This window comes from Doryrhamphus excisus, linkage group LG11 (genome assembly GCF_037039965.1).
Source record: "Doryrhamphus excisus strain RoL-2023G ecotype Guam linkage group LG11, RoL_Dexc_Guam_v1.1, whole genome shotgun sequence".
In the NCBI taxonomy this organism is placed as follows: domain Eukaryota; kingdom Metazoa; phylum Chordata; class Actinopteri; order Syngnathiformes; family Syngnathidae; genus Doryrhamphus; species Doryrhamphus excisus.
The window spans coordinates 6,450,665-6,475,614 of NC_136367.1; the positions used below are offsets into that span (position 1 = coordinate 6,450,665).

The 24,950-nt window shown below is 46.9% G+C and overlaps 1 protein-coding gene across 2 annotated transcripts in view; it reads left to right on the top strand.

Annotated features, from left to right (window-relative positions):
* col12a1b (collagen, type XII, alpha 1b) overlaps positions 1 to 24,950 on the top strand; it is a 50,315-nt gene that overhangs the window by 23,697 nt on the left and 1,668 nt on the right. The window contains exons 27-76 of one of the 2 annotated variants that reach the window (XM_078794591.1): positions 8 to 147; positions 243 to 375; positions 464 to 481; positions 2,447 to 2,586; positions 2,674 to 2,803; positions 2,902 to 3,041; positions 3,148 to 3,277; positions 3,461 to 3,600; positions 3,673 to 3,802; positions 3,880 to 4,019; positions 4,183 to 4,312; positions 4,390 to 4,529; positions 4,967 to 5,096; positions 5,879 to 6,018; positions 6,094 to 6,223; positions 6,579 to 6,718; positions 6,852 to 6,981; positions 7,157 to 7,296; positions 7,919 to 8,048; positions 8,849 to 8,991; positions 10,237 to 10,366; positions 10,447 to 10,589; positions 11,390 to 11,519; positions 11,593 to 11,712; positions 11,781 to 11,927; positions 12,012 to 12,128; positions 13,459 to 13,611; positions 13,691 to 13,765; positions 14,268 to 14,407; positions 15,197 to 15,320; positions 15,388 to 15,531; positions 15,683 to 15,847; positions 15,924 to 15,962; positions 16,038 to 16,176; positions 16,381 to 16,523; positions 17,442 to 17,551; positions 19,476 to 19,634; positions 19,994 to 20,071; positions 20,524 to 20,610; positions 20,871 to 20,924; positions 21,887 to 21,982; positions 22,272 to 22,325; positions 22,738 to 22,791; positions 22,865 to 22,918; positions 23,056 to 23,127; positions 23,195 to 23,230; positions 23,312 to 23,378; positions 23,443 to 23,628; positions 23,718 to 23,786; positions 23,936 to 24,106. In XM_078794591.1, coding sequence (XP_078650717.1) covers positions 8 to 147; positions 243 to 375; positions 464 to 481; positions 2,447 to 2,586; positions 2,674 to 2,803; positions 2,902 to 3,041; positions 3,148 to 3,277; positions 3,461 to 3,600; positions 3,673 to 3,802; positions 3,880 to 4,019; positions 4,183 to 4,312; positions 4,390 to 4,529; positions 4,967 to 5,096; positions 5,879 to 6,018; positions 6,094 to 6,223; positions 6,579 to 6,718; positions 6,852 to 6,981; positions 7,157 to 7,296; positions 7,919 to 8,048; positions 8,849 to 8,991; positions 10,237 to 10,366; positions 10,447 to 10,589; positions 11,390 to 11,519; positions 11,593 to 11,712; positions 11,781 to 11,927; positions 12,012 to 12,128; positions 13,459 to 13,611; positions 13,691 to 13,765; positions 14,268 to 14,407; positions 15,197 to 15,320; positions 15,388 to 15,531; positions 15,683 to 15,847; positions 15,924 to 15,962; positions 16,038 to 16,176; positions 16,381 to 16,523; positions 17,442 to 17,551; positions 19,476 to 19,634; positions 19,994 to 20,071; positions 20,524 to 20,610; positions 20,871 to 20,924; positions 21,887 to 21,982; positions 22,272 to 22,325; positions 22,738 to 22,791; positions 22,865 to 22,918; positions 23,056 to 23,127; positions 23,195 to 23,230; positions 23,312 to 23,378; positions 23,443 to 23,628; positions 23,718 to 23,786; positions 23,936 to 24,106 — 5,850 coding nt within the window. Of the gene's footprint in view, positions 1 to 7; positions 148 to 242; positions 376 to 463; positions 482 to 2,446; positions 2,587 to 2,673; positions 2,804 to 2,901; positions 3,051 to 3,147; positions 3,278 to 3,460; positions 3,601 to 3,672; positions 3,803 to 3,879; positions 4,020 to 4,182; positions 4,313 to 4,389; positions 4,530 to 4,966; positions 5,097 to 5,878; positions 6,019 to 6,093; positions 6,224 to 6,578; positions 6,719 to 6,851; positions 6,982 to 7,156; positions 7,297 to 7,918; positions 8,049 to 8,848; positions 8,992 to 10,236; positions 10,367 to 10,446; positions 10,590 to 11,389; positions 11,520 to 11,592; positions 11,713 to 11,780; positions 11,928 to 12,011; positions 12,129 to 13,458; positions 13,612 to 13,690; positions 13,766 to 14,267; positions 14,408 to 15,196; positions 15,321 to 15,387; positions 15,532 to 15,682; positions 15,848 to 15,923; positions 15,963 to 16,037; positions 16,177 to 16,380; positions 16,524 to 17,441; positions 17,552 to 19,475; positions 19,635 to 19,993; positions 20,072 to 20,523; positions 20,611 to 20,870; positions 20,925 to 21,886; positions 21,983 to 22,271; positions 22,326 to 22,737; positions 22,792 to 22,864; positions 22,919 to 23,055; positions 23,128 to 23,194; positions 23,231 to 23,311; positions 23,379 to 23,442; positions 23,629 to 23,717; positions 23,787 to 23,935; positions 24,107 to 24,950 lie in introns of both variants that reach the window. The other variant, XM_078794592.1, reaches the window with a different exon arrangement.

A 24,950-nucleotide genomic window follows, 5' to 3' on the forward strand; every position in this document is an offset into this window, starting at 1 on the left:
TGACCAGATGTTGTACCAGCACCAAAGAACCTACAGTTCTCTGAGGTGGATCTGACCTCCTTCAGGGCCACGTGGGAGCACGGAGCACCGGATGTGGCTCTGTACCGCATCGGATGGACCAAGAAAGGCGAGAACGACGTCCAGTCTGTATGTTCGCAGCGCACACACACACACACACACACACACACACACACTTCCCTTGCTGCTTTCTTTTCACTTTGTCTTTGTGCGTTCATCACCAGACTATCTTGGGCAACGATGAGACATCCCACGTTCTGCAGAATTTGGACCCGGACACTGAATACACGGTGACTGTGACGGCCATCTACCCAGATGAGTCTGAAAGTGAAGACTTGATGGGCAACGAGCGCACATGTAAGTGTTGCGAGCAGTGAGGAGGTAGTGTGGCGCCTACAAAAAGTATTTTCTGCTGCATTGAAATAACCTTCCTTTTTCTTTTTAGTGTTAAAGGCTGTGGACGGTATGTCAGCTTCCTTATCATGAAATGTTGTGTGTGTGTGAGGCTAACGTGAACAACACTAAACTTACATGATGAAGGAAGGACCTCTAGAACTTCCAACACTTCCATTCCTCTGTTTACCAATATCGCCCCAATATCTGATATTTCTACACAATAATGAAACATTGAAGCATTTTTTATGACTTTTTATTTATCATGTGTACCCCCGGCTTCAAATGAAGCACAAAAGACCAAACCTTTTGTTTGCTAGCCCCTCCCTTTTTGCTATGTTGCCAAGATGGTGAATATCGAGGTTAAGTGGCCATCACTGCACACTTCCGTCCATAACAACACAACTGAACACAAAATGCAATTTTTAAATGAAACTTTATTATTAATGGAGAAAAAAATCCAAAGCTACATGGGCCTGTGTGGAAAAAGTGATTCCCCACCTAACGCTAATAAGTAGTTGGACCACCCTTGGATCACCCAGCAACAACTGCAATCAAGCATTTGTGATAACTTGCAATGAGACAGGACTTTGACTAGGCCACTCCAAAGTCTTCATTTGGTTTTTCTTCAGCCATTCAGAGGTGGACTTGCTGGTGTGTTTTGGGTCATTGTCCTGCTGCAGAACCCAGGTTGGTTTCAGCTTGAGGTCACCAACAGATGGCCAGACATTCTCCTTTGGGATTTTTTTATTCCACTTATCACAGGACGTCTTCCAGGTCCTGAAGCAGCAAAATATGCCCAGACCATCCCACTACCACCACCATATTTTACTGTTGCTATGATGTACCCCATCCTGAAATGCAGTGTTACTTTTATGCCAGATGTAATCAGACTCTCGCCTTCCAAAAAGTTCAACTTTTGTATTTTTTGTCTTGGGGATCATCAAGATGTTTTCTGGCACAGTTGATACATTGTTTGTGACTTTGTTGTGTGTCTTTTGTGACCTCCTGGATAAGTCGTCGCTCTACTCTTGCCGTCATTTTGGTTAGCCGGCCACTCCTTGGACGGTTCACCACTCTTCCATGTTTTCACCATTTGTGGATAATGGCTCTCACTGTGGTTTGCTGGAGTCCAAAGCTTTAGAAATGGCTTTACAACCTCTTCCAGACTGATACAGCTCAGTTAATCTCAGGTTATTTTTTAAAAGGGGGATAATCACTTTTCCACAAAGGGCCATGTAGGTTTGGATTTTTTTCTCCTTTAATATTAAGAAGTTTCATTTAAAGACTTCAGTTTGTGTTCATTTGTGTTGTCACTGACTAATATTTAAATCTGATTTAAGAGTGGCAAAAAATATAAGAAATGAAGAAGGGGCAAACACGTTTTCACATTAGTGTAAGTACACAAATCTGCACTTATGCACTCAAAAGACTGTGAGTAAACAAGTACACTAATTGAGGTACAGCCCAATTAAGCTCTGCCTACTAAACAGCACACTGTAATCTGATTGGTGCACCAGACTATGAGGGTAGGTGGTACATCTATACATTAGATAAGTGTGAGTGTGTCAATGGCTGCTGTCCATCATTCATCCCATGTAACATCATTCCATCATCACACCAGTGTCACCTCATCACACTTGTTGCATGTTTTGCAGGTTCATTTGCCATCACGAGTCATTTGCCAAAATATTCCTTTTTGTTCTATTTTCAACCCATAAAAAGATATGGTAAGAATTTAAAATTATTCTCAAATAAGGAACACATGAAGCATGAAGAATGTAGCATACAGTACTGGATTGTATGATCACATTGAAGATAAAACAGGAATGTCTTGGTAAATCACTTGCCTTAAACCTGCTTCAACATCACATACTGATCCTATGATGATCCTGCTTCTTCCATCCAGCCGTTCATCCTTTCAGCTCCATGCGGGAGCATCATCCTCATCATCATCACCATCCTGTCTGCCGTCATATCTCTTGAAAGCTCGCATCACGTCTAAACAGCCTTTGTTTGTTTTGTGCTGTCTCAGTGCGGCCGGAGCCTCCTCGAAACCTGAAGGTTTACAACGCCACCGTCAGCACGCTGGCGGTAAGGTGGGACCCGGCCCCCGGCCCCGTGCAGAACTACAAGATCCTTTACGCTCCGCTTGCCGGAGGCGAGGCTCTCTCAGTACGTCTCGGCTCACTATACTGTATATGTAAAGTATTAACAACAGATAGAATACAAACGGGTTTCTACTCATGTGTGTGTTCATAGACGCAGGTTGGAGGCAAGAAGACCAGCACCATCCTGCAGAAGTTGTCCCCTGACACGCCGTATGTGGTGACCATGACCGCTGTGTACCCCACTGGCCTCAGCAGAGATGTTTCAGCAGAAGGAAGAACCAGTGAGAATACATTCTCGCATTCCCAATCACCTCTTAAGTGTCCGAATGATGTCTTCAGGTGTCCGTTCATAATACATGTTACACTTCCTGTCCCTCAGAGCCTCTGGGTGGTGTGAGGAACCTACAGGTGGTCAACCCCACCATGACCACGCTCAATGTGCGCTGGGAGCCGGCCGAGGGTCGTGTCAAGGAGTACAAAGTGATCTACGCTCCTGCTGCCGGAGGAGCTGAGAGCATGGTAGGACTGGTAGGACCATCATGCCATCACATGAGCTCCACGCAGCTACTGGCCCCTCCCACAGAACTCTTCGCTCTTCTGTAAGCTCTCACGTGTTCCACTTTAGGAGCAGGTGTCTGCTGGCACCACCAGCACCACCCTGAGAGGCCTGCAGCCTGACACCCTGTACACCGTCTCCCTGGTGCCTGTCTACGCTGAGGGAGATGGCAAGACCATGTCCGAAAATGGAAGGACGCGTAAGTGGCTTCCACTCTTTACGGATTTTGGAATGTGCGGGTTTTACTTATTTACTCCTTTAAACATGTTTTTATGGCCTTGCTTTGTGTGATAGAAGTATTCAGTTGTCCAAAATCATTGGTGGCGTTTGTGTGGACTTTAGATGTCAGACTCGTATCACTGACATCATTTGTTGCGTTCAGGGCCACTCGGGGGTGTGAAGAACCTGCAGGTGACTGACCCCACCATGACCTCGCTCAACGTCAAGTGGGACCCGGCTGATGGGGCCGTTCGCTTGTACAAGGTCTTCTACGTGCCCGTCGCTGGCGGCCGCGAGGAGATGGTGAGAAGGCTGGTCGACTCAGAAGAAAACAAGTTGAAGCTGTCATACGCTAAATGTGGGAACTTCCAACAGGAGCAAGTTCCTGCCAGTGTCAACTCCATCATCCTCAGGAACCTTCTTCCTGACACGGCGTACTCTGTATCCGTCTTACCAGTTTACCCAGCCAGGGAGGGAAAACGGCAATTTGAGAATGGAAAGACTTGTAAGTCAATGTATGGATTTAGGGACACCAATCCGTGTGACATCCTTGGAAAACAAACATTCCAAACGTTCCTGCAGTGCCTCTGGGCGGCGTGGGCAACATGAAGGTGACCAACCCCACCATCACGACTCTCACTGTGACCTGGAACCCTGCAGACGGAAACGTCCAGGGCTACAAAGTCATCTACGTGCCAGAAGATGGAGGCCTGGAGATCGTGGTAAGTGTCAACTAGCAGAAGGTAGCAACGCTATTATTATTACTAGGGATGGTCCGATCCAACACAAACACTCCAAATCCAAAAGGCCAAATTTCATGTAAATGCTAAATTTAATATTTGGACACCCCTGCTATACAAACTATCATGTGGTGTAATTGGACAGGAGCAAGTGTCTGAGAGCACCACCAGCACCGTCCTGGAGAAGCTCCTCCCAGACACCCGCTACACTGTCACCGTGGTCCCCGTCTACGCCGAGGGCGACGGGCCGAGTCTGACCGACAGCAGCAAGACAAGTGAGGTCACATGACAACCAGAGCTTGTGTTGTTATCCAAAGAGATAAAGAAGCATTTGAGCCGTGTGACTTCCCAGAGCCGCTGGGCATGGTGAGGAACCTTCAGGTGTTCGATCCCACCACCAGCACCCTAAACGTGCGCTGGGAGCCCGCCGAGGGGAACGTGCGCGAGTACATTGTCATCTGGGTGCCGAGTGGAGGCGGAGACCAGGATGTGGTGAGTCACATGTCAAAGAGCAAAATCTATGGATAAGTGAACTTGATGGAAGAGCTTGATCTTCCATACCCAAATGTCCTATTATTCTATCCATCCGTTTTCTATACCCCTTATATTCATTAGGGTCGTTTGTGTATGCTGGAGCCTATCCCAGCTGAATTTTGGGGTGAGAAGCGGGGTATATACACATATACGTAGACCATTCGCACTCACATTCATACCAATAGACAATATTAATCCACTCACCGGGAGAACATGACAACTCCACACAGAGATGCCCAAGCGGAGATTCGATCTCCTGACTGTGTGGCCAACATGCTAACCACTCTTCACCGTGCAGCCCATGTCCTACTGTTCATTGATAATAACCAGTACACCAGTGAGCATGTGTACAAAGTTACCCCCAAGTCACTGCTGCCTCTCCTTCCCCAAACCAGGACCAGGTGTCTGGATCCACCACCTCCACTGTGCTCAAGAACCTGGAGGCCAACACCGAGTACACCGTCACCGTGGTGCCCGTCTACCATGAGATGGAGGGACTGCCGCTGTCCGAAAATGGGAAGACGAGTGAGTCGCCAGCAGCAGACATATGAGACTTGAAATTAGCATCACAAGGGAGCAACAACTGATTCTGTTGATTCTGGAATAGTTTATCAGGTAGCCTGTTCCACATGAAATAGTGCATCCTGTGGATGGTTCCGCATGGAATAGTTGATCCTGCAACCTGTTCTACATGGAATAGTTGGTCCTACAGCCTGTTCCACACAGAATATTTGATTCTGTAGCCTGTTCTAGATGGAATAGTTGGCCCTGTAGGCTGTTCTACATGGAATATTTGATCCTGCAGCCTGTTTCGACATGAAATAGTTAATCCTGCAGCCTGTTCCTGCATGGCAAAGTGCATCCTGCAGACTATTCTACAGTCCAGGCCAAAGGTTTGGACACACACAACACAACTGATGGTCCCAACCTCGCTAATAACACAGGAAATTTCACCAAGTAGCCCTGACAAGGCATACCTGTGAAGGGAAGACCATTTCACCTCATGAAGCAGACAGAACACCAAGAGTTCAAAAGGGTGGCTACTTTGGGTGATCTGAACTACAAGACATATTTACAGTTATTTCACCCTTTTTTGTTAGGCCCATAATTCCACATGTGTCTATTCATAGTTTTGAGAAACAATGTAACTAGTCATGGAAATAAGGCCAAGGCCTCGAATGAGAAGATGTGTCCCAACTTTTGGCCTGTGCCGTATAAATCCCATGAATCATCCCGTCCTCAGCCAGCTCATTTGAGATTTGAAATGTGAATGTGACTGAAAGACTTGAACGCCTCGTCCTTGTCAGATCCGTTCGGGGGCGTAAAGAACCTGCAAGTGGTGGACCCAACCATCAACACTCTGACAGTGCGTTGGGAGCCGGCGGTGGGCAATGTTCGCAGCTACAAGGTCACCTACTCAGCAGAGCCTGATGGAGAGCAACAAACGGTGGGCGTTTGCCTCATCCGCATCATCTGACCCCGCCACCCGTTTAACGCCATTAATATAGAATATTCTCTGCAGGAGGAGGTTTCAGGTGGCACGACTAGCACTATCCTGAGAAACCTGGACTCAGACACCGTCTACAATGTGGTAGTGGTTCCCATTTATCCGGATGTGGAGGGCATTCCCGAGGCTGATAAGGGAAAGACCAGTAAGTGCATGAATGAGGCATTCGGAGACAATGGGAGCAAACAGACTCACATTCCAGACATGTCTGTGTATCCAAGTCGGATAATTTAATCTTCTGTCAGACTGCACTGAAATATGGATGCGATCTGTCAGCGTCAGCGATCGTGAAGCCCATCAACAAGCAGTGGAATGTGCTAGAAGCAGATCATGATGTTTCGCAAAACATGCTAGCATGACTCCTGTCATGAGGTTGAAGCGCTTTGCATGTGCACATCTGTGGGAAATGAGCAGATGTTCCCAAAGCACCCGTCCTCCCCAAGGACAGGACAAGGACGGTTAGAATGGCAAAGCTGGGCTGTCACTCGTCTCTCTTTCAGAACCCTTGAGTGGCGTGAAGAATCTCCGCCTTAGCGACCCCACCACCAACTCCCTAAGAGTGCGCTGGGACGCGGCCGAGGGCGACGTCCGGCAGTACAGGATCTTCTACGTGCCCGCTGCTGGAGGAGACGAGCTTATGGTCATTAATTCCATTGTTAAGAAAACAAGTTTGTTTACTTTTTGCATCAATCAGTGACACAAAATGCTGTGATTGGAGTCAACAGAAGACAGACAACACTTAACAATAAATGTTGTATTTCCGTTGTATAAAGATCCAGGAATCTGGCATGGTGACCAACGCCGTTCTGAGAGACCTGCAGCCTGACACAGAGTACAAGGTGACCCTGGTGCCCATTTACCCCGACGTGGAAGGAAAACGCATGTCGGAGAATGGGAAGACGAGTGAGTGTCTTGTTTACGACTGAATGATGGTGAAGCAGGAAGTGAAAGTAAAAAAATGTAAGCCAGCAGATGTCGCCAAGTGTCGTCTGACACTTTGGGTTAAATCTATCTGGCATCATTTTGAGCTGCAACGCCAGCTGTCACTCACAGAACAACTGCCTGCTGTGCTCGACAGAGGCGCTGGGCGGCGTGAAGAATCTGCAGGTCACAGATCCCACCACCAGCACCCTCAAGGTCCAGTGGGAGCCCGCGGAGGGAAACGTGCGTCAGTACCGCCTCTTCTACGTGCCTGCGGCCGGCGGCGCAGAGGACATGGTCTGTCCCTCGTTAGCATCACTTGTCTTGACATAGATCAGGGTGTCCAAACCTTTTCCACCGAGGCCCATATACTGAAAAATAGGATTGGAGGGTCACTGTGATATTTTTGAAAGCATCTAGATATGCTAAAAAGTTATGTATTATGTATATTTAAATTTGCCAACTATTTCAACTTTGTTTCTTCTCATAAATCTGACTTTATTAATAATAATAATAATTTGATTTAATTCTCAGAATATTTTCCCTAACCTAAACCTGTAATTTTCCAAAAATTACAACATATTTTTTTTATTTGTCGCTTTTTACAGCTTTTTAAAAAGGGACATTTTGTATGTAATATTTAAACTTTATGCTACTAACATGACATCATTTGTCCTAATAATTTTTGTAAAATTATGACTCGTTACATTACGTTTTTCTTAATGTTTGGACTTTGTTCTTGTAAAATTACTGCAGATGTTTCAATTGTTTGCTGATTTAAATTCTATTTTTAGAATGTTCCATGAGCCAATAATGAAAAAAAAAGCTACAAATGGCCCCCGGTGACACTTTGGACACCCCTGACATCGATGGCCCATTCGTTTGACTCCTTGTTGGTGGTGTTTTTTCCTGTGAGCAGGAGCAGGTATCAGGAGGCACCACCAGCACCATCCTGAGGAACCTCCTCTCAGACACCTCCTACACCGTCACCGTCGTCCCCGTTTACCCAGAGGGAGAAGGTCTACGCCAGTCTGAGATGGGACGCACACGTAAGTCACTGGTTTCCAATGTGACGGCAGGATGGTCACCATGAAAGACCTCCTTCTTCAGACCGCAGGGTCATCATAAAAATCCAGGAAGGATGATGAAAGAAATCATGTTGAACTATTTCTTTTTCTCACCAAGCTGCACTCGCTGGCTTTTTGACGTTCCCCAAAACACGGGGGCGTGTGCGTGTTTGTGCGGTTTGATGTCCTGCTGTGTGTGCTGGAATAGTTTCTGCTCAGACGGCGTGACGCGCTCACTCAGCAAAGTCACGTTTTAATTGGAGCGCTCCGCAAAGATTCCGCAAACACTGCCACCAGTTTGTCGTGAAGACCCGTGGAGGCGCGCAGCAAGTCGAGGAGAGATGATGAGCAAAGACGAGTGAAGGCTCCAAGAAGAAGCTTGTGGACGGCGTGGTCTGCAGGCTCTAATGGAGGTTACACAACAGCAGTTGTGTAACTGCTGACCACAAAGTCTTTCTGTCTGCATCCACCTACTCCATTCATTTGTTTTCCTATTTTGGGGAGGTGAAAGAGATCCAAGTGCCATGTATGCGTCCACACATCTGGTTTGCTTTAGAAGACTAGCTTCTGCACAAAGAACGTTCCGTCAGGACGCTCACTGTACAGAATATTGATTTCTTTTTCCTTGAGGAAAGCCAGTCAAGCAAATTGCGTCCAACATGCTTTCATTTGCTGCCTAAACGAGAAAAGAAGCAGATTGATTCATTCAGGTGATGAGCACTTTCATCTTGTTCCTTCTTGCTCCTCAACCAGACTTTCTCTTCACCTCTTTGACCTTCCAGTTCCACGCACACCACCACGTAACATCCAGGTGTACAACCCCACCCCCAACAGCCTCAACGTGCGCTGGGAGGCGGCCTCGGGCCAGGTGCAGCAGTATCGTGTGGAATACGCCCCCGTGAGCGGAGCCGCACCATCCCAGTTTGTGAGTAACCATCTGGGACGTCAGCCTGCTGCCAATAGTAGAGCTGCTAAAACCACACAGACCTTTACTTCACTACTTGTTTTTGATGGAATCTCTGGATTGCTAACCTTCAGTTGCATTTTTTTTAATCATCATTAAAGGCCAGTAGAACTAACATCGTTAGCAATTCTATTGGCAAAGAATGTTGGGATGCGCTCCGTTCATCACAAACATGCTGCTCCATTTCTAGAATTGTTCCATCAGTACATTTTAATAAGTATACTGTGTAGACCAGGGGTGGGCAAACTTTTTGACTTGCAGGCCGCATTAATTTAACAAAATGACGGTTTAACAAAATGACGATATGTAGTCTGACGGGGCGCCAGACTACATATTTTACACAGTCCACCTAGAAGTGTCATGCAACCTGCTATATGTGCTTGTGTCTCTTTTTTCAGGAGCACTTTGTAAACAGCAGACCTCATCAAATCAACAAATTGATAAAAAAAAAAGCTACCTAAACCATAATAAGGTTGGCTCAAGCCATGATCCCAGGTTGTATGTTAACTTTCAATGAAAAGAATGGGATGGGCCGTGTTTAAACAATTGGCGTGCCGGATGTGGCCCCCGGGTTGTAGTTTGCCCACCCCTGGTGTAGACTGTGTTTAGTTTCTCGGTTTGTGAATGTTGGCAGCGTAGTGCTGTGCCAAATTCACTATACTGTCATTATAGCTGACCAAAAATCATGACAATATTTACTTTCTTCTCCTGGTCACTACTTTCTGTTGCACCGGGTTGCTCCTCATCTACCATTATTTCAACTCAAGTCCTTCCCTAGTTCCTTACTCCTCCAGTTCCCAAGTTAGACCGAGCCCTAAGTGCTACTGCACAACGACCTAGCACTTGTCCGACTATATCTCCAAGCTAACTTTGTTGACGAGGTAATCACTGACACGCTTAAATCAAACTTAATCTTTGGATGGAATGTCAACTCGGAGCTCAGTGCTGTAAACAGTCTGGCATGAAGACCGGGATCAAGACGGTGGAGTCACTAGATTCCACTTCTCAGCAGCAAGGGTGGATGAAGAGTGGATGAAGGGTGTTTGCGTGATCCGTCCTCCTTTGTTAGGGTTTGGAAGGGAGACTTTGGCAGCAGAGACGCTGGAGATAACGTGATGATGTGGGATGTGCTTTGTGGCTGCCAACAAGCAAAAGAAATTATGACATCACCATGTTGTTTGACCTTCGGATGTCATCTCCACAAAGGTGCTGGTTCCCGGGAATGTCAACAATGCCTTCCTTGACAGCCTGATCCCGGACACTCCCTACCGGGTCAGCGTGTCCGCCATGTACCCTGATGGCGAAGGACTGTCACTGAAGGGCAACGGGAAAACATGTAAGGTCCAGCATGAGTGGATGTTGGCAGGATGCTTAGCCTTAGCACATCTCGTCTTTCAACGTGTGTTTTTTCCACAGTACCCCGTGCCGGGCCGCGGAATCTGCGGGTGTTTGAAGCCACCACCAACTCTCTCACCATCGGGTGGGACCACGCTGAGGGTCCTGTGAGGCAGTACCGGATCATCTACGCCCCCATGACGGGAGACCCCATTACGGAATATGTGAGTGGACCGCACACATGATGCTTTCAGGGGCTCCAACAAAAGATGTAAATGTGTGTATGCAACACACACCGACTTTTTCAATCCATGTCCGCTCAACACGCTCTTGCCGTGATGTTGTGTCCAAACTATGCGATGAAGTCACATGTCATCCTGGGCTTATAAATCACATGACGCTGATTGTTTGAAGTAATTATAGAGTCAGTTAAACAAACATAATCATTATAATGTTATTAATGAGGAGCTGAACCATGGATGGCAGCTGGAGGCAATGCAGATGTGACTCCGCCTCCCTTAAAGCTCTCCCGCGTGTTAGCAAAGCACCTGTTGGCTAACATTTAGGAATGGCAGACCATCTTTATACAGATTATTCTTACTCCCTCATTTTTTCACACTCAGCTTCTTCCACACTTCCCAAATTACTCAACAATAAAATGTTCTGCTCATTCGAGACACGACACCATAGCTCCACAACCGCCCAAAAATTCCAATATTTTGCGAAATTCCGCCACAAAATTCACATAGAAAATGAATGAACATTCAAGTCTCACTTTTCTCAACCAATTCTGGCACCAAATCATTCAGGATTGTAACTCCCACCTTTCCCATAATTGTTTAGCGTTTGTGACTAATAGAGAGAAACCCAACTAAACCTCCAAACTCACTTGATTGGACAAAGAACCAGAACCAGAACCGCTGTAGTGGGAAGAAGCAAAACTTGACATGTGACAAATTTTCTTGGTTTTAGGTCTATGTTGTATTTATCTTAATGTCGTAACCTGGAAGCTTGTCCCCATCAGGCTGTCGTTCCTGGGAACAGAAACAACGCCAGGCTGCAGAACCTGTTCCCCGACACGGCGTACAACATCACAGTGGAGGCCATCTATTCAGAGGGCCCCGGAGGACTCCTCAATGGGAACGGACGCACAGGTGATTGGGACAACCTGTTGGTCGCTGACTGAAGGAATAGGAATTCTGACGCGTGGCGGTGTTTGTCTCTCAGTGGGCCGGCTGAGTCCAAGGAACCTGCGCGTGTCAGATGAGTGGTACACACACTTCCGAGTGGCCTGGGACCCCGTGTCGGCTCCTGTGGAAGGATACAGACTCATCTACTCGCCACACGGTTAGCTGCTTCCACACCCTCAATCTTCTTCTCCTTCCTGGCTTGACTCCACCTACTTTCTCTGGCAGGCGTTGACCAGTCCATCGACGTCTTTGTGGGTGACGTGACCTCCTACTCTCTGCACAACCTGAAGCCCGGCACCACCTACGATGTCAAAGTCCTGGCACAGTACAGCGGCGGCTCGAGTGTGCCACTCGATGGGCGCGGAACAACGTGTATGTTGTGATTTTTCTTAGTTCCACTCGTCAAAGTCAGAAGCAGGTCAATGTGCTTCAGCTAAAGGTCTTGTCTTCCCTCAGTGTTCCTCAACGTGACCAACATTGAGACATACAACATCGCTCACGATAAGTTCTGCGTCAAGTGGACGCCTCACCGAGCGGCCACATCGTACCGCCTCCGACTGAACCCAGTAGACCGTGAGTGCGGCTTTCTTCGTCACCTATTAGTGGTTCTACACGTGTGGCTCCGTTCTGTAAAGCGTGTGAGGATACGGGCAGCAGATGTTTGGAGGCACGTCTCCAGATGAGATCATTAGGATGCCGCCGATGCATTGGTTTGGGGCGCCCACATTCAGGCCATTTATGTTCCGTGTGATTATTCCACGCTGCAGGTGTTGACCACCGTCTTTTAATTGCGTCTGTTTGCAAAGAGGACATCCTCTTCAATGACTGTTTGCTCTTTGATTGCCATCTGGTTGGGATTGTCACACGGAGACGGGTCAGCGGTTAAAGAGCAGGAGGAAGCGGCTGGGGGGGGGGGGCAGCATGTAAATATCTATATGGTAGTGATTAGCGGGGCCGGAGCACTGTGTGACGTGTTGCCAGAACAAACACGGCTCTGCTCGCGTGAGACGCAGATGGCAGCTGAAACCGTGAGCAGGGGGTCGGATATCCGGCTGAAATCAACCTCTCGTGTTCAGAAGTGTGATGACATCACCTCATTATGTGACCTTCATGTGTCCTTTCAAACCTCCACGGCACACTTAGTTTCAACCTCTCTGGCCATGTTGCCTGGAAATGACATCTGCAAGTGTTGCTATCACAGTCAAGTGAGACTTTCATGTCTTTCCCCACAGGACTGCAATCTATTTGTGGGGGAGGAGGCCATGACGCCTCTGCCAAGCATGAGTGACAAATGAAGTCTTATTCTGTCCGTACTTTCTATTGTGTTTTACAGAGGCGGCCGCTGCAGGTTTCATGTTGAATTGCCAAAAGTCTTTTCACTAGATTTGTTTACTAGGTTTTATTTTTTAACAAGAGTATCTTAGTACTTTCTCGCTAACTATAGGACAAATTAGCAAAATTGGCAACATTGATCCCCTCTGGCAGAACAGTCACGTTATACGAACAGGTGGCGGAAAATATATTTGTGGCGGTCCAAATTAATCTGTTGTGGGCCAACATATATAATGGAAATTATGGGAAACGCTGTATTGATGCTGTGAATATGGAATTTTGGCTCTTAAAAATGAAATTGGAATTAAGACTTTGAATCCTGTTTCTAATCAAACAAACCAGAGCAAAGTTAGAAAGCTTTAAGTAGAGAAATGACGCACTGGAATTTATTGCATTTTTATATTATCATTTATTATTTACACAGCAAAGCCCCCATGGGGTACTTTGGGCATAAGCGGTTAAACAAACCAGCCAACAACAACACGTTGACAGACACTTAGCCCACGTGCAAGTTGACAGTAACTTCCAAAGTGTAAGTCCATTCCTTTATCACCTTCTGCTTCGCTCACAGCGTCCAGTCGAGGTCAACACGAGATCACCATCCCAGCCGGCCTTCCCCAGTACTGTTTTGATGGACTTTCTCCCGACGCCCTCTACACCGCCACCGTCTTTGTCCAGACTCCCAACCTGGAAGGCCCCGGCGTCAGCGCCAGAGAGAGAACCTGTGAGTGTTTGTGTCCAGCACCCATCCACAACATGAGCTCATCCAAATATGCTGCTGACAGCCTCCATGTTTGTTGCAGTGGTCAAGCCAACGCCCGCACCTACGCTCCCGCCTACCCCAAGCCCCCCGCCCACCATACCCCCATCATGGGCAGGTAGGCGTCACTTATTGCCATTCACATGTTCTCCATGTGTTTGTGTTATGAAGAGGTTTTGTTTAGTTGAGGATGGCCGTGTTGCCTTCACGTGACTGACGGCTGATGTGTGAAGGCATTTGAATCATGTGACTTGATGAGCGCCGTCAGGAAGTGAACATTTGGTCTGAATGGATCAGGTCTTTTCATTCAGGCTCGGCCGAGATTGAAAATTCCACAAGAAGCCTTTTGGCCGTGACTTGGCTCCGAGTGCCAGGTCCTTCTAGGCCGAGCCCGTGCCAGCACATTAATGGCTGCCACATGTGGCGCTGGTTCACGAAGGGAACAGGCCCCTAAAAACGCTGCTGTTGTAAAAAGAAGTCCATGCCATGCAAAGCTGTGTGACCCAATGGAGCACTAACCGTGACAGAAACACAGTCCCTTGCTTTCTTCGTGAACACATTGATGGTGGACTGGTACCGGTGGCCTATAAAGCTCCTCATGGTTTGTTCTCCTGCCACAGTGTGCAAAGGTGCCAAAGCAGACTTGGTGTTCCTCATCGACGGCTCGTGGAGTATCGGCGAGGAGAGCTTCACCAAAGTTGTGAATTTCGTCTCCAGCATGATCGGAGCCTTTGACGTCATCGGCCCCGCTGGGATGCAGGTTTGTGTCACCGCCGGTCCACAATGAAGACCAACAGGTAGTAGAAGAATCCTCTGTCATTTTTTAAACGGGGTAAAACCAAGCCCTGTATATGTACTAAGACATCATATACTGTACGGCTTGGCCATAGCTGGAGTCCGTACGTAATGCCATGTCAATTATGACGTGATACCACACTGAGTATTTCACTAAAGTATTTCCAAAGTTCGGATGAGGCGTTCCAGATGTGTGCAAATTGAGACTCTTGATCAAAGCCTTCACTCACTCCATCGCTTCCTGAGTCTCTATCTTGTTTTTCAAGAGTTTTGTTACGGTTTTTGGTCAAATAAGACAGAAAAAAACCTTCAAAGGCACAAAGTGGATGTGGTATTGACGCACAGTCCATGCTCTCCTTTCCTCCATGCAACTGGACTGAACTACACATGTCAGAAGAGGGGCTGGTACTTGTTGGTACTCTTGCAAGTCCATCGGCTCTTGTGTCACAGCAGTCAAAACAGATCTATTGGTTCCTGTGAGCTGTCAGTCAAATGGTATGCATAGGTTGAATAGCAGGGAAATAAGTTTTTATATGATGTATAATAAGCTGTGGCATAAAAACAGGGGGCGGTTTTGTCCATAAAAAACAAGCTGCAGGCAGAAAATGGCACCTGAGCCACACTTTGGATAACCCTGCTTTAAGAAGAAGATTTGCTGTGCTTGCTGTGTGTAATGTTTTGGTCATCCTACTGTTATTTTTGCACTAGTTTGTACTAGTTTTTTTTTAAGACGATGATGTCACTTTGCATCCAGGTGTCATTCGTGCAGTACAGCGACGACGCAAAGACAGAGTTCAAGTTGAACGCGTACCAAGACAAAGGTGTCGCCATGTTGGCACCTCATCACATCCGCTACAGAGGAGGAAACACCAAAACGGGTCAGTCTCTCACACACTCACCCACACACACTCGCACACACATGCATAAATACGCTGTGCTTGTCAGGAGTGGCTCTGAAGCACACGTATGAAAAGGCCTTCTCTGTGGAGAACGGCATGAGGAGGAACGTCCCCAAGGTGGTGGTGGTCATCACAGATGGACGTTCTCAGGATGAAGTGAAGAAGAGCGCTGCCAAGCTGCAACACGCAGGTAAGCACTTTGCTAAAGTTGTGTTCAAACTCCCTGGGCCTCATACAGCAGTAAAACATTTGAAGAAAAATCTTCACGTGTCTTCATCATTGTAGTCTTCTGTTGTCCGCTGAAGGACATGAGAGTGTTTTCTTTTCACCTCGTCTCCCAGGTTACAGCGTCTTTGCCATCGGCGTGGCTGATGTGGACTTTGTGGAGCTGCAGGAGATCAGCAGCAAGCCCAGCGAGAGACACGTCTTTGTTGTGGATGACTTTGATGCTTTTGACACCATCAAGGAGAACCTGATCACCTTCATTTGTGAAACGGCCACATCCAGTAAGTGTTCCTCAGGGTGAGAGTGGACAGGAAGTGGAAGGAGGACGTCCTTTCATGTTGTTTTTTTGTCGTGCAGCGTGTCCGCTGATCTTCGTCAACGGCTTTGTGTCTCCTGGTGAGTAGACCAGACCCCAATGATGTGTGTCCTCCTGCTGGAGGAGACAAACTATCATGACTTGTTATGGGACAGGTTTCAGGATGTTGGAGACTTTCAACCTGACGGAGAAAACCTACGCTCAGGTGAGAGGCGTCTCCATGGAGCCTGGATCCTTCAACAGCTTCACATCCTACAGACTCCACAAAAACGCTTTCCTGGCAATGCCCAGCACGTGAGTGACTTCCTGTTTGTTAGCAAAGAAAGGCGCACAAGCTAGAAGCGGCTTGTGTCCAAAATATGTGATTCTGCTTTGAGTGACTGAGCTCATGATGCTGAGAGAAGACGACCGACCAGAACTTGGAACACACGTGGAATGTTGCCTTTGCATGGGCAGTAAAGCGTCTTTGTAATCATGCAACATGTCTTCTGGTGACAGAGACGTGCACCCTGAAGGCCTTCCTCATGTCTACACCATCATTCTCATGTTCCGCCTCCTACCCGACTCACCGACTGAGGCCTTCGACATCTGGCAGGTGTCCAGTTCGGATCACAAACCAGAGACCGGAGTCACCATTGACTGTAAATATAAATATATATACGTATATGTTTTTATACATAAATATAAACATGACTCCACCACAACATTGCAACCGTTAAAGCAGGGGTGTCCAAGATGTGGCCTGGTGCCAACAATTTTTTAATAGATTAGATTGTAAAAACACAAGAATTGGTTATTAATGAAATACATAATTACATATTAGTAGTGGTGCTCTGATCAATTGGTCACTGATTGGTTTTCGGAAGTGCAAAAGCATTGCGTTGATGTCCCAATATTTATGGACCTGAGCGTATGCGGTCCTCGGTGGGAAAAGCGGGGCCACTTTGGGCTCCCTGGGAAACCTCTTAGGACAAGTTTCCTGAAAGCTATAAGGCCCGGTTTTGGGAAGTCAGTGGTTTTGGTTCTTGGCTGACAGCTTGGACCAGTTCCTCGAAACCAGAGGTATCCAAACATTTTGCACACATGTAGAAAGATTAAAGAACGCGGGGGCCACTTGGATATAATGATGGTAATTTTATTAAATGCGTTAAAACCACCATGTCGGTTAAGATATGTGAAATATATGACAATAATTAGGATTATTATTCTTAGCGTAATATCTCCTTCCACTGTTTCTCTCTTCAAAGTGGGCCTCATCCTCTTCTTGATGCTTCATTTCATCTTTAGGGGAGGATTTTGGCCAACTCCGCTCTAAAGACAGAAATGTTTTCTTAGCTCCATTAACCTTGAACATGACACCATTGGAGTCCATTAGAGGTTCTGGTGGGCCACCAGAATAAATCCAATGTGTAGCTGTTTTATTCCATGTGAGCTTTGAATGAAAAGTAACATGTTTATTAGATTTACTGATTGTGATGCAGCTCTCTGATTGGCCAATCAATGCTTCGAGGAGCTTGTTGTGACTCCGGAACTCAGTATTTTTTTCCCGGTGTCCTCAGCCGCCAGACAGACCGTGTCCTTTTACAACAAGGACGAACGCGGGGAGATCCAGCGGGTGACCTTCGATGAACCTCAGGTCAAGCAGATCTTCCATGGAAGCTTTCACAAGGTGAGCACCGTAATGAACACCATCCCACCCAGAAGTCACTGGGACTTGGAAAAGATGGGCTAGAAGCAAGTCCATAACACAACACATCCCCCGCTGACTCCCAAAGCTAACAGAAGTTTCTTGATGGTCTCAGCAGAACCTTACGCTGGGATTATGTAATGATGCCTGACATTCCATGAATGGAATCGATGGTGGCTGCCGGTTGGAAACTTCTTTGTTAGCATACATGTCCGCACTGCAGAGAGATGGTTCCTGATGGAGTCAAATATTCCCTCTGATGGTCAACAATCCTCAAACATTCCAGCCCGCTGCTTTTCCCGCACAATTAGGGTCGACTCGTAGGCCCCGCGGTCCCTGCTGGCGGCCTCGCCTGGAAAATATTGGGTCAGTGCTATTGCAGTAAAACAATGACATCATAGGAGCCCAGCAGCACCAGCAGGGAGGAAGGGGGAGCCTCTCCCCCACACGCCTGCCTCATATTCGCTTGCTCGCTTCTGGTAGCACATTTGGGAATTCTTGTGGTTGAGCCTCCCAGCGTGCTGCTGCATGCTGCAGGGCTGCCAATGGAGGGGTTGGGGAGGGGATGGGGGGGCTCCTGGAGTTTTAACAATTTGTAATAACAATGGAGGATGTCAGTGATTTAGATGATGATGATGACCCGCCGCCCCCTCAGACACGATCCATCTTGGTTGTCGTCTTTTATCGGAATCTTTCCTTCTGGTTGCTGAGGCGGCCGAGGAATGAAAATGTCAGACTAGACGTGGAAATGAGCGCTTATAGACTCACAAGGCGTCTAAACCTGGCTTCTTCACATGCACTTCTTCATGGATGTCTTGGACCAAGTCCTGCACATGTTTGCTTCAGATGTGCTGGCTTCACACGCATGCATGACCCCCCACACCCCCACCCCCACCCTTCCCTCCACACGCGGGTCAGAAGTCAGGCTGGGTCATAAAGCTGCAGCCTGCATCTGTATGTTGCCAGGTGGACTGAAGAGCTTGGCACCACTCTTCTTCTCGCTCAACACATGGTCCGTTTCTTTCTGGAAAGCAATGTAGTGTCTGTGGGAATTCTTTATACACGTCTTTCTGTACTCTGCACGGCTTCCAACTTGCCGCATGACGTAGCTTAGTGACATCATAACATCATGACAAGGATGATGGAGCCGTGTCCCCTGTGGCTTCAGTGAGCCTGATGATGATGGTGATGATGGAGCGGCAGGGAGGCTTTTGGGGGGGCTTTGGGCTGGTTAAACCAGGAGTGTCAAAGTGGGGGCCAAAACTCAAAGTCCACTTGACATTGTGGGTCGAACTGGACATTACCCCCCACCCGCCTGGACATGTTTTTACATCGGCGTGGAGGAGTCTGATCATTCCTGCTTGAGATGTCATTTTTCTAATATACAGATATGGGACTATGGCTGTTGGCGTAGTTGTTTGTTTCAATAAAGTTATTATTGATCAACCACCTCTTCATACTTCTATCAATGGCCGGGCAAAAGCTGCAGTATTTTACATTAACACAAGAACAGGCAGCTGTGGAATGGGCAGATTAGGCATTTCCCAGCATGCTTTGCTGTGCCCTGCCCCGCTTTTACTCATGTTTTAACTGTGTATTAACCAATGAATGCTGTATTTTGGTGTGTCTTCTATTCTGTTTACTTGCTTTATTCAACTTCATTTTTCTGTAAAGTGTTTTTGAGTATCTTGAAAAGCGCTATACAAGTAAAATGTATTATTATTATTATAGCGTTAAAATGATGACTTATTCTGTACAGACATAAATACTAATATTGCTAATGCAAGAGTAAAAAATAAATGCTTTATTTTTGAAGGGAGGCAGTGGTCCACTCAGTTAGAACAGTGATGATTCCAAAATTAAAAATAAAAAAAATCTAATGTTTGTATCTCTTCTTCATCTCAAGCTGCACATCCTGGTTTCCTCCACGGACGTCAAACTCAACGTGGACTGTCAAACCGTGGCCGAGAAGCCCATCAAAGCTGCAGGAAGCATGTCCAAAGACGGCTACCAAGTCTTGGGAAAAATGTCTAAGTCCATCGGCTCCCGAGGAGAGTCAGCAAGTGTAAGTGTCCAAACTTTTGACCGCCAAGCAAAATGTTTTATTATTCATCTCTTATTATGAATTGCAGCCCCTGCTTGTATTGTAGCAGATCATTTTACTGTGCTTAGTGACAGAAGCCTTCTAGAACTTTGGACTATCTCAATGTGTGTGAAGCTGGAACAGAAGGAGAACATTTTCTCTCAGCCACTCGTCAGATATTAAAAGGAAAGATGGAGTGTGGCGCTGAGAGAGTTTTTCCACAACTGCAGATAAAGTCTTTTGTCGTGCAAATGAAAGTCGTAAAGTTTGGATTTCCTTCTTTGTTGGTGATGAAGGATGTGTCAGAGACGTGCATCTTTTTCTTTTTCCCGTCTCTGCAGTTCCAGCTGCAGATGTTTGATATTGTGTGCACGTTGGCGTGGACCAGCAGGGACCGATGCTGCGACCTTCCATCCCTGGTCAGTAACCACGGCGACCGTTGCGCAACAAACACGTCCAAGTACTTGTCTTTCTTGTTTCACCTGGGACGCCGTGCGCGTTACACCTGCTTTGGCTCAAAGTGCGTGCGCGCAAAGTTCACGGCCTTCAAAGCGCAGCAACGTGTCTCGTTAAAAAGCTTCCTGACGAGCGCAGCTGCTCTCCAAGGCCAATCAGCACCGCCTGTGTCACAAAGTCAGACAAATAAACACTCCATGTGACGCGCACACGCACACCTTTTACTCATTAGTCATGCGACGTAGAGCTACAGCGTGTAGATCATCCGTAGCTTTGTGCGCTGAGAGGAACATTTGTAGCTTTGACAGTCTGGACTTTGTCAGCCTGACGCCTCCTGGCTATCCCCCGGGGTCCTCTTCCTCCTCTTCCTCCTCACCACACTTTCCCACGTCTCCTCTTGTCCTTTGTCCATCAGAGAGACGAGACCAAGTGTCCGTCGCTGCCCAACGCGTGCACGTGCACCACGACCAGCAACGGCCCTCCTGGACCTCAGGGACCAGTGGTAAGAAGCAGCACACGCACCTCATCGCTGCTGAAAGCGGTCGCCATGACGACACACACACCACCATCAGGTGGACGCCATTGTGGCGGACATTTTATGTCAAGATTGGATGATGGAAAATGCACAGCAAATAAACATAAAAGACGGCCAGGTTGTCATGGCAACCGCACCGCATGCTTTCTTTTTAGTGCTTCTTCGCTGTCATATTGTCACATGACCAGACCTCATGCTGACATCAGCACCTTCCTCTTCCTGCTCAGGGTGCACCTGGAAGCAAAGGACCACGCGGTGAAAGAGGAGAGCTCGGTTCTCCGGTAAGTTCCTTAATACTCACAACTTTAGATCAACTATGACATAAATGTATGTATAGAATGAATGAATAATGGGAAGCAGTTATTATTAATATTAGTGGTAATGATGGCTGATGATTGGTGGTAATAATGATGATAAAGATTGTCATTTATTTGTGTGTACTATTTGTTGTTTTTTGTTTGTTAGTGATGATGTTTAGATTAGATTAGATTACATTCAACTTTGTTATTGCTCATGTCACTGGTACAGGGCAACAAAATGCAGTTCACATCCAACCAGAAGTGCAAATTTATAAATACATTATTAGTAAATAAATGAAGAAATAGAATGGAGCTGTAAATAGACAGATATGTGTACAAACTATAACAGGCTATGACTATGAAACAGTGTGGATATATACAGGGATATAAATGTGTATATATATATGAATGTGACAAGATATAATAACAGTAATATGTACAGTAGTGCAATGAAGTGACTATGATACAGTGTGGATATATACAGGGATATAAATGTATATATACGTATATGAATGTGACAAGATATAATAACAGTAATATGTACAGTAGTGCAATGAAGTGACTATGATACAGTGTGGATATATACAGGGATATAAATGACTATAGTATGGCTATTGCAGATTATACAGGTTATAAATGAACAGTATGAATGTGACAAGATATAATAACAGCAATATGTACAGTAGTGCAATGAAGTGATGGGGGAAGAGTTCAGCAGTGGGGTGTGAGTAGTGGAACGGGGGGGGCAATGTTATCAGAAATAGACATTAAATATATATTTTTATTCTCAATGTTGTCACTATTTGATATGATTTAGTATTGTATGCGTGTCTTATTTGATTTGTGTACATTTCTACCTTTCAAATATTGTGGAGCTACGATTGGGGAGGAGTTGATGTTTTTAAATTTACTGCCCCTCATTTGAACTTTCACTTCTTTCACAGGGACCAGTGGGCCCACATGGAGACATCGGAGCACCTGGACCCATGGGCCTGCCCGGCCCACAAGGACCCAGTGGACGCTCAATACCAGGAGAGGCTGTGAGTACTCTCACACACACACACACACACACAGATACAGTAAATCCAGGATGAGCAGGGATTATGAGCTGAGTGGTAAAAAGCCTTCCTTTACGTCATGGATGATTCCAGCTAATAAATCAAACATTCTTTGTCTTTTATTTTGGAAGCGTTTAGACTCATGTCAGTGATGTCTTCCTGTTAGCTGAAAGCGTGCTAATCAACATGTTTACAAAACGACATGGGAAAGATTGTACACAGTGAGACATCTCTCTCTGCTGTGGGGATGAATTTGTGTTTTTTTCTTCAGGGCCGTCCTGGACCCAAAGGAGAACCCGGTGACTCGGGCCTACCTGGACAAAAGGTAAGGTTCTGGTGAATTTGGCTTTTTTGCTCCAGATGCGGTTTCAGCTAGCGAGGGTTCTGGAAGGTTGAGGGTGGTCTGCCTGGGCGGAACCTATCATACATCAAATATATAATCATGTGGCAGGACGGTCTGGGCTGGCCGGGACTGACAAGAACCAGTATGCAGACTGGGGCCGTGTTTGCTAACCTTTCATTGCTAACCTTTGACCTCCAGCAAGGTGTGGCTTGTGTGGGTGGGGCTTGTATACTGTACATCATTTTTTCCTAATGGCCAATAAAAGGATGTGGAATACATTTCCTTCCAGTGAATGCAGCGCCTAACGACCGGAACCTCAATAAAAAATTACTTTCTCGTGGAGGAAGATTTACTGTGTGTGTGTGTGTGTGTGTGTGTGTGTGTGTGACTGCAGGGCTCACCAGGACCTCGCGGGCCTATTGGACCCATCGGCCCAGCCGGAGTGAGGGTAGGTTGCCTTTACTGGCTGACGTATTAAGGTTTGAACATGATCAGCTGACTTGTCCTCTTCTGGTCTTCAGGGCCCCCAAGGAAAGGACGGACTTGTCGGACCCAGAGGACCTGCTGGGCCCATGGTAAGACTCTCCAACTTGTCTTAGTCAGCAAAAGCAAACCATGGCAGAGTAAGAGTTCTGTCATCAGGACCACCATACTCTAAACAGAATTGCTAGAACTGGTCCTGCTTTTTGCTCTCATTGGACTTTCCTTGCAGGGACCCCCGGGATCTCCAGGAGCGCCAGGGCCAGAAGGGAAACCAGGAAACACCGGAGCTCCTGGACCTGCTGTGAGTGTTGGCTATCAGGTCTGATTGAGAGTTCCGGTGGACTGAGTCTTTGTGTTTGTGCTTTCAGGGTTCCGTGGGTCCGAAGGGAGACAAGGGAGAGCGAGTGGGTAGAACAGGAAGCGGTACCGATGACGGCCATTAACGCTAGATTGGACCTTCACCTTCTGGATTTTGTGCTCCACAGGGTGACTTTGCCCCTCAGAACATGATGCGCTCCATCGCCAGGCAGGTTTGCGAGCAGCTCGTCAACGGTAAGTCTTCTCCATCTTGGTGGTCCGATCCCGACTTCACCCGACCCGATGTGTCCCGCTGCAGCCCAGATGAACCGCGTCAACAACCTACTCAACCAGATCCCTACCGGCATTCACCGCAACAACAACCCGGGCCCCCCCGGCCCGCCCGGACCCCCTGGCAGAACCGGACCGCGTGGAGAAGTGGGACCCGCCGGAAGGAATGGCTTCCCTGGAAATCCAGGCTTACCGGGTCAGGCCGGAGAAGCAGGTAGGACGTCCTGCTGGAGCTTCAAGATCACATGGTGTCGCCACGCCAAAAATGCTGAGTCATCGTTGGTGTGTGGGTGTTGCCTTCAGGGCCGGCGGGAGAGAAGGGCGAGCGAGGCTTAGGAGGAGTGGGACAGAAAGGCCCCAGGGGGCCCGCTGGTACGTTTCAACCTCCAATTGACTTCACCCCCGATGGGCGGCCATGTTGGCTCCTTGTCCTTATCTTCATCACATTGCTTGCTTTTTCCTTTGTCGTGTTTGTCACTCACAATATGGCGTCCATCTGTCCATCATGTTTGTCCCACCAGGTCCACCAGGAGAAAGTAGGACAGGACCTCCAGGACCATCAGGCTCCACAGGACCACGTGGTCCTCCCGGTCGTCCCGGTTATGCCGGCGTCCGCGGCCCACCCGGACCTGCGGGCTACTGCGACTCTTCCCAGTGTGTCGGTATTCCTTACAACGGCCAAGGATACGTAGGTACGTCACTTCCTGTTGGCATCGCCAAGGACGAGCGCTACATCACTAGCGCCTAAAGATTGTTAGTCTAGCACGCGCAGCACATGATGCTAACGCTTTTTAATGCTCATCACGCGTGCATGATGTACATCGAGTACTGTATACTACTACACATGTACCACGAATATGCTGAAGAAAGCTGATGATGGAGTATTATGAGGTTAGTATTGATGATGGAGTACTATAAAGTTAGTATTGATGATAAAGTATTATGTAGTTAGTATTAATGATGGAGTATTATGAGGTTACTATTGATGGAGTATTATGGAGCATTATGAGGTTAGTGTTAATGGAGTATTATGAAGTTAGTATTGATGATGGAGTATTATGAGGTTGATGTTAATGATGCCATAACATTCTGAGGTGGGCATCGACAATGGAGTATTATGAAAATAGTATTGATGGAGTATTATGAAGTTGGTATTGATGATGAAGTATTATGAGCTATTGATGACGGAACATTATGAGATGGGCATTGATAATGGAGTACTATGAGGTATAATGAGGCCAGTATTCATGATGAGGTATAGTGAGACTAGTATTCGTTATGAGGCTAGTATTCGTTATGAGGTATAATGAGGCTAGTATTTGTTATGAGGTATAATGAGGCTAGTATTCATGATGAGGTATAATGAAGTTAGTATTCGTTATGAGGTATAATGATGCTAATATTCGTTATGAAGTATAATGAGGTTAGTATTCGTTATGAGGTATGAGGCTAGTATTTGTTATGAGGTATAATGAGGCTAGTATTCATGATGAGGTATAATGAAGTTAGTATTCGTTATGAGGTATAAGGAGGCTA